The sequence below is a fragment of the Mandrillus leucophaeus genome, unplaced genomic scaffold (genome assembly GCF_000951045.1).
Source record: "Mandrillus leucophaeus isolate KB7577 unplaced genomic scaffold, Mleu.le_1.0 Scaffold1109, whole genome shotgun sequence".
Classification (NCBI taxonomy): domain Eukaryota; kingdom Metazoa; phylum Chordata; class Mammalia; order Primates; family Cercopithecidae; genus Mandrillus; species Mandrillus leucophaeus.
In genome coordinates, this window is record NW_012099310.1 from 283,199 (window position 1) to 291,372 (window position 8,174).

The 8,174-nt window shown below is 47.0% G+C and overlaps 1 protein-coding gene across 1 annotated transcript in view; it reads left to right on the forward strand.

Moving 5' to 3' along the window:
- Positions 1-325: 325 nt before the first annotated feature.
- ABHD12 (abhydrolase domain containing 12) overlaps positions 326-8,174 on the forward strand; it is a 32,778-nt gene continuing 24,929 nt past the window's right edge. The window contains exons 1-2 of the mRNA XM_011992910.1: positions 326-378; positions 721-845. Of these exons, the coding sequence (XP_011848300.1) occupies positions 374-378; positions 721-845 (130 nt within the window). The 5' untranslated portion in view covers positions 326-373. The remainder of the gene's footprint in view (positions 379-720; positions 846-8,174) is intronic.

An 8,174-nucleotide genomic window follows, 5' to 3' on the forward strand; every position in this document is an offset into this window, starting at 1 on the left:
GTACTGTAGAGAAGTCCTGAGACCAAGGAGTTTGAGAATCACCGGGTTAGAGATAGTTTTGAAAGGAGGTTTGGGAACATGATGAGAACTCTGGAGCTGGAGAGGAATTAGAAGAGGGTCATGCGACCTGGCTTGACGGGCCTGGAAAAGGGTCCTCTGTTGAGTGGGTACAGAGGGGCTCGCCCACACGTAAATGCAAGGACACACCGTGCCAGTTCTTAGCCTCCTGCTCTCCGAGGACCTGGTCAGGCAGGTTCTGTTGATTCCTTGGTCTGCGTGCTTCCTACCAGGAGCTAATGAGTAACCTACGCCTGCCTGCAATTGGCTCACAGAAGACTGATCGGGAGGCCTGAGGAGGCCGCTCTTCCCTGATATGAGGTTACAGCCGGGGTCTGATGTCAGGTGGGGGGCATTGTGGGGTCTGCTTTCTCTACTGGATTCTTCCGCAAGGGCAAATGTAAGAAATCATTAGCTATTTCTTTGTCTTTCAAGAAAAAAAGTTCCCCTTACCCCCAGTAGAGTTCTAAGCTCAAGTTAAAGACTATCTAAAATAATTACTTGAGCAAAGGCAGGTGGGAGGCTGCTTTTATTATTGGCAGTATCCTTGTGGAAAAAAAAAAAATACGTGTGGCTCTTTAGGGATTTTCATGACACTATTGACAAACTACAGCAAAATGACACCTACTGCCTTTTGACCGATTCATTGCTTTTCTCTTGCAGGCGAAAGGGCCTATGGTTGCGCCTGAGGAAGATACTCTTCTGTGTTTTGGGGTTGTACATTGCCATTCCATTTCTCATCAAACTATGTCCTGGAATACAGGCCAAACTGATTTTCTTGAATTTCGGTAAGTGGTATGTGTCCATTTTTCCTTTAATTTTAGTAAGGGTTCCTTTTCATGATGATGTCTGATTTTTTTTACTTTAATGTCTTTTTACTTTAATGGTGATTTAGTTTACATGCAGTGAAGGGTATATATCTTAAGTGTACAGTTTATATACCTATATCTTTATAGAGAGAGAGGTAGAGCTACCACCCAGATTGAGAAATAGAACACTTTTATTACCCAGAAAGGTCCCTGTGCCCCTTCCCAGCTGGAGGACTTTCTGTGCTAGGGTTGCTCTCCGGTGCTGGATTTGTGTCCACAGAAGACTACACTGCACTGGGGGCCCAGCGTGTCTGTCTTCAGCTGAGGTGAGTAAAAATGTTGACAACCTGAGAAGTCAGCTGAAGCCATCATGTTGGAGATGCCTTGTCAGTTGTGCATTCTAGGAGCCTAACTGCCTTTAGAAAAGATGACCACTAAAAAATATAGTTTCTTTTTTAAAACAAATTAGTTTTTTATACCCCTAAAAAATCCAGATATACAGTACTTTGGTTTCTGTGGAATTTTGTGCTGGCCTTGTAGGTATTGTAGTCTCCTTGAGTGAACTTGGATCTTGTGTGTTTTTTCACGTTGTGTATTTGCTTTTGGAGATGTGGAAGGAGAAAGGTGCAGATGTATCAAGCCCATGAAGTCGAAGGCAGAGGCTCTGGGCACATGGCCCTGGGAACAGTCCTACAAGTGAGGCTCCAAGGAAAGGGCTGCATCTGTGGGTACGAGGTTTGAGAACAACCTTGAGGTTGTTCTCAAACAAACGAGGTTATTTGAGAACAACGAGGGCTTGCACACGGCGGGTGTTCTGTGAAGGACAGCCTGAGAGGCAGGTGCTGACAGCATTAGAACAGGATGAGGCAGGGGCTCTGGGGTCACTTTGTAGCTAGATTGGTTTGCACATAGTGAGTCTGGCCTTGCGTGTTTGGGAGTTTAAGGCTTGCAAAGCTGGGCCTGATATTGCTGAGGCAGCAGGTGAGCTGGTGGGGTGGGAGGAGGAGGAAAGGAGGAGGCCACAGAGGAACACAGGAGGTACTGAGAGGCTCCAGACTCCCTCTGCAGGCATCTGGGCTTATGAGTTTGGGTGTTCAGTCTATAATAGACTTAATCACAGAAACTTAGGAAATGACTGGCTAAAAAAGGAATTTCTGTTTCTTTTTGTTTTTGTTTTTTTAATGCTGGTAAGAAGAACAGAAATTGTAAGGTTATTTAATACTTTGTAAATCTGACTTTTTTATTTGGGTGTCTTAATTGTAAAACACATGTAGTGTACTAAGAGGCATTTGATTTTTCTAACGGAAAAGTAGAACTTCTAGGAATTTTTCATCTCTAAGTTTTGCCACTTGTAAGAAGCACAAACTCAAAAAGAAACTAACAGTATACCAAAATGATGAGAGTTTTGTTTTTCTGACTTCAATGTTCCTTAAATATACATAGTACAGCCCAGAAAGGATTTGGGGCTTAGGTATAAACACGAAGCTACAAGGACTGCAGGTTCACCATCAACAGACCTCAGACTTGACCCTCACAGCTTTTGCACCTTTGCTGGCCTCCTTGGGCAGGTGCCTTTGCTGCCGGGCACGTGAGCTGGTTCTTAAGGGAGGGTGTGTGGGGTGCATTGCCCTGTGTGGCCTAGTACATTGTGGGCTCCCAGCAAATGTTTGAATTGAATAGATTTTCTTTAACTTGATTGTTTGGGCTACTGTAGACACACAGCCTACAGATTTTGCTCTGTGGATTTCCTAAGGAAGTGGCAGACTGCTATGAGGGAGAACTTTGGGTTCTCCTGGTCCAGCCCCGTGGCATGGGAGAGTAGGGCTGGGCTTGGGTAGGGGAGGCTGAGCCTCCCAGGGTGTTGCCCATCCTTAATGATTTCCTTCCACCTGTTTGCCACACTGGAGTAGGAGAGCCTACAGTGGCATTTTGTTTTGTTGTTTTGTTTTGTTCTGAGACAGGGCGTGGCTCTGTTGCCCCAGCTGGACTGCAGGGGTGTGATCATGGCTCACTGCAGCCTCGACCTTCCATGTTCAGGTGATCCTCTCACATTAGCCTCCTGAGTTGCTGGGACTCCAGGCACCCACCACCACAACATCTGGCTAATTTTTTATATTTAGTGGAGATGGGGTTTTGCCATGTTGCCCAGGCTGGCGTCAAACTCCTGGGCTCAAAAGATCCTCCCGCCTTGGCCTCCCAAAGTGCTGGGAGTACAGGCGTGAGCCACTGCACCCAGCCCAGTGGTGTTTTTGAAAGAGATTTTTAGTTGCCAGTATGATAAAAATCTGTGTTTCCAGCCTCTTTTGAAAAGTTGACCAAAGGTCTAGCACCAAGAAACAGTGTCCCTGGGAGCAGCGATTGGACATGCCTTCTGCCTCACCCCCCTGGGCATCTGCCTGGCCCCCACACCCTACTCCTCCCTCCTCCCCATGATGAGCGACCCTCATCTCCAGGCCGCACTGTCCTCCCCAGGAAGCCACTTTGTATTTTGTCAGTGCGTGAGGCCCTTCCAAGTGTGGGTCTCTGTCTCCCGCTTTGGGAGGAAGGGCAGTCTTCAGAGGAGCAGCATGGAGCTTGTTGGTTTTCCAGTTGTAATGTGCATCCAAGGTTTACAGGTCTGTGCCTGTCTGTGGCGCCGAGGAGGTGGGGTCTGTGGCGTGGCCCTGCGGTGATTTGGAGTTTTGTTGGGGAGGTGCCTCTGCTCTTGTCTCCAGACAAGAAGCATGACCTGGGCATCCATTCAACATTACAGGAGGAGTAGCAATCTCTTGGGCCCTAGAATGTGGTTAAAATATTCTTCACAGCAAATCTATCTGAAACCAAATGTATAAATTAGATAAATAAGCTTTTAAAGAAACATAGCAACTACAATTTAAGGCATTATTCTACTTTAAATAAATTTTCATAAGCAAAACATCATGATTATTCTAGAAACAAAGAATTAGCTAAAAAAAAAGAACCCTCAATAGAATAAATAAGAAAATGAACATTACTCTGAGAAAATCCTTGTTAACACTGTAGTTTATTTCCTACTGACCCTTTTTATATGTGTCCGTTTACATACACACAAATATATGTGATTTTCAATACTTGTATTCACAGTCTGATCCCATCCAAAAGATGTTTGGATGAGACTCAGCATTTATGAAGCCTAGAATATCTTCCCAGCCGTTACTTGCCTTCAGATCAAGAAGGAATCTCTTGGTGAAAGTCATGTCTTGGTTTACAGGCTAGGCAGGGATTTTTTGGAAATAGGTCAGATCTATCATCATGCATTTGTTTTTAAAGCAAAGGGCCAGATTCCTCTTTGTCCTTCCCCTGAGCAGTCCCTGTTAACTCCTGTTACCTTTCTTTTCTTGTCCCTCTTTTTTCACACGGAAGGCCCTGTAAGCCTGCATCAGGTAATTGGAATTTGATAAAACCCAAATAACCAACCCAGGCTTTCCCTTGTTGACACCACACCTCTTATGGCTGCCGGTATCAAGGCTGCTCTGTTACTCACAGTGATTGGAATGAGACTTAGCTCCGTGTTCAGACCCTCAGCACTCAAAGACCATCACAGCTTAGTAGTTTCAGCCTTTCCCCCACCAAATATTTTGTAGGTGAGCTAAAAGAAGTATGACAGAGCAGGTCGTTTTCCACCCTCACATTCTCACTCCTTCACTCTCCACGGCACCCGTGCGTGCAGAATCCATTCTCCATCCTGCCTGTTGATGTTTGTGGTTGCTGGTACGTGATGACGTAACTGGAGGGTGGACAGTGAAAACTGGGGGAAGCAGGAGCAGCTAGAGGCCTCAGTCCCAGCAGCCCTGTGGGCCTTGCTTGCCCATGGTGCTGGGGCCCCTGTGAGGAGCTCCCAGTTCAGAAGAGCCTGTGAGAGGGAGCCATGGGAGAGCTGGACCTCAGTGGCGGCACACTGCCCGGGCCACTCCTGTGGGGCTGCCACGGGGCTGAGCATTCTGTCCCCACTCCAGGCCTGTGGATGAAGCAGGGGCCTGGGCAGGGTGGACTCCAGCCAGCATGCCAGAGTCACGGGGGCCACAAAGAGTCGATGTCCATGGGTGATCTGACCACGCGGGAGGCCAGAGGGTCCTGGCACTCGCCTGGCGCTGGTCTGCAGGAGTGAGCCAGTAGTGCTTCTGGCCCTGGGTGGATCCTGTGACCCTACACACACCAACCCATCTCACCACCCATCTCACTTTGAAGCATTTCTGCTCATTTAGAGTAATACTGGCCAGGTGGTTCCTACAGCCACCCGCTCTGGGGCTGTGTGATCCCTGGGACCAGCCAAGCTCCATGCCTCCCATGCCACATGACGCTGGTTGGAGGTGCTGCTGCGGAAGAGAAGGTGCCAGGCAGTATCTGGGGGACTTCAGAGCAGTCACTGTGCCTCCTTTTCATGGTTGTTTCTTTTTTCTCTTTTTTTTTTTTTTTTTTTTTTTTGAGACAGAGTTTCGCTCTTAGTTGCCCAGGCTAGAGTGCAGTGGCACAATCTCAGCTCACTGCAACCTCCACCTTCTGGGTTCAAGCGATTCTCCTGCCTCAGCCTTCCCGAGTAGCTGGAATTACAGGCATGCGCCACCATGCCCGGCTAATTTTGTATTTTTAGTAGAGATGGGGTTTCTCCATGTTGGTCAGGCTGGTCTCGAACTCCTGACCTCAGGTGATCTGCCCACCTCGGCCTCCCAAAGTGCTGGGATTACAGGCATAAGCCACCACACCCGGCCTCATGGTTGTTTCTAAACCGAGTAAAAGTGAACTGGAAGACCAGCTTCCTGGAATGAGGCCGTCCTGGAGTAGAATTTGGCTTCCTAGTTCTTAGATTTCTTGGGCTTGGAAGCTTTCTGGAGTAGCTGCTAATCCTTGTAAAATACTTTTCAGTGGCCGGGGAATGCTCTCAGAACTCTTGGACAGTTTGTGTCCCAAGAGCTTGGCATCCTTCTCCAGACACAGAACTGAGTGAGGCCTGAAGTGGAGCCGGTGGAAGCCCAGTGTCCTCGGCCCTCAATGGTGCCCGCTCCCCATCTGGCAGAATCAGGGCTGGTTCCAGCATCAGAGGCAGAATTTGGCTGAGTGGGTCTAGATGTGGGATGGGCAGTGGGCCCCAGGTGTGGATATTCAGAGTTGTACCGGGGAGGCCACCCCCCCTCCCGGCTGTCAGATGAGAGACTTGCACCCTGGGCTGCAGCTCTCAGGCTCCCGAAGTGTGTGGTGAATTCCCAGGATGAGGCGGCAGGAGTGGGCCCTAGAGTCTGAAGTGGACTCATTTTCCCACTCCAGAGCCTGAAGTGGACTTGCTTTCCAGGCACTCCCTCTGGTCGGGAGCCTTCTCTGAGTCCCCTTGCCAGGATAAAATCTAAATACTTGTATGGCCGTGTTTTTTTTTTTTTTTTTTTTTTTTCCCAGGAGATTGGAGTTTTATTATTACTCAAATCACTCTCCCGTAGCATTCAGGGATCAGAGTTTTTAAGGACAACTTGGTGGGTGTGGGGAAGCCGGTGAGCTGGAAGTGCTGATGGTCAGCTCAGAGATGAAATCATAGGGAGTCAAAGCTGTCTTCTTGCGCTGAGTCAGTTCCTGTGTTGTGGGGGCCACAGGATCAGATGAGCTAGTTTATCATCTGGATGGTGCCACCTGATCCATCAAGTTCAGGGTCTGCAAAATATCTCAAGCACTGGTCTTAGGTTTTACAATAGTGATTTTATCACCAGGAGCAATTTGGGGAGGGGTCAGAGTCTTGTAGCCTCCAGCTGCATGACTCCTAAACCACAACAATTTCCAATCTTGTAGCCAAAATGTTAGTCCTAAAAAGGCAGTCTAGTCCCCAGGCAAGAAGGAGGTTTGTTTCCAGAAAGGGTATCATCTTTGCTTTAAACTATAAACTAAGCTCCTCCCAAAGTTAGTTTAGCCTATGGCCAGGAGTAAACAAGGACAGCGTGGAGGTTAGAACCAAGATGGAGTCAGTCAGGGCAGATCTCTTTCACTGTCTCAGTTACAGTTCTGGAATGGTAGTTTCAGTACCTCCCTCTCGTTTTTTGTTTGTTTGTTTGTTTGTTTTTTGAGACAGAGCCTTGTTCTGTCACCCAGACTGGAGTGCAGTGGCACGATCTCAGCTCACTGCAATCTTTGCCTCTCAGGTTCAAGCAATCTCTTGCCTCAGGCTCCCAAGTAGCTGGGACTATAGGCGCGCACCACCACGCCTGGCTAATTTTTGTAATTTTAGTAGAGACAAGGTTTCTCTATGCTGGCCAAGCTAGTCTTGAACTCCTGACCTCGTGATCCACCCACCTCAGCCTCCCAAAGTGCTGGGATTGTAGGCATGCGCCACCGCGTCTCATACCCCTTTGGGTTTCATAACACCTTAATTTTCAGGTGTTAGCTAATGAAGATGGAGAAAGGGCAAAGACAGCTCTAACTTCTTCCTGCTGGCCAGGAGTGTAGTGGGGGTAGGTGTTTACCCCAAGGTGAAAGGAATGGAACCACTTTGCAGCTCTGAGCATACTCACACAGGCATGGCTGGAGATCCAAGGCTTGCATGGCAAAGGCATTACTATTGTCATCTATAGTTTTAGCACTGCATTTAAGGGAACAGTGAACTACAAGGTTAATAATGAGGAATAGGGTAAAGAGTGCAATTCCCAGTTTAAAAAGTAAAGATTTGAATGCATTAGTTTGGTGACTTGTAGCCCACAAAGAATTTAAGATTTAGTCCTTCCAAACTGCAGGAAAAATGCAAGAACATCTAACAACAGGTATACTATATATATATTTTTTCGAAGCACAAGTTTTCTCTCTCCAGTCCCCATTTTTATTAAAAAACAAATCATTATAAGACTGATTTGTTTGCAAAATAAACATTAGTCTTATTATACTTGGCCTGATTATTTACATAAATTGCAACACAAGTAATAATTTTTTACATAGGCTTCTTAAATTGGCTTTGGTAGAACTCTGTTCCATAAGGAATCTCTGATAAGACTTTTTAAAAACTGAGTCCAGTCATGGGTTCGTATCCTCAAATACCTATGAGTTTGGTAAATTCCTCTCTTCTTGAGGTCCTAAAATAACTTGGGGCTCCTGGGCCTATTAGAAAGTGACATTCTTTACCACAGGTCAGGAACCCTGTATGGGGACTGTATAGACAAGGTATGAGGCCAGTTTTACCCACGGGGCTTTTATTGTCTCTGTAAGTCCTTTGAATCCTTAAAGGAAAGCAGGCCATTCCAGTCAAAGCCTTGGTAAAATAACCAGTTTCTCCAATTGTTTCCTGTTGCAGAAGAACCTGCCTTTCTTTCCCTCCCTCCCTCC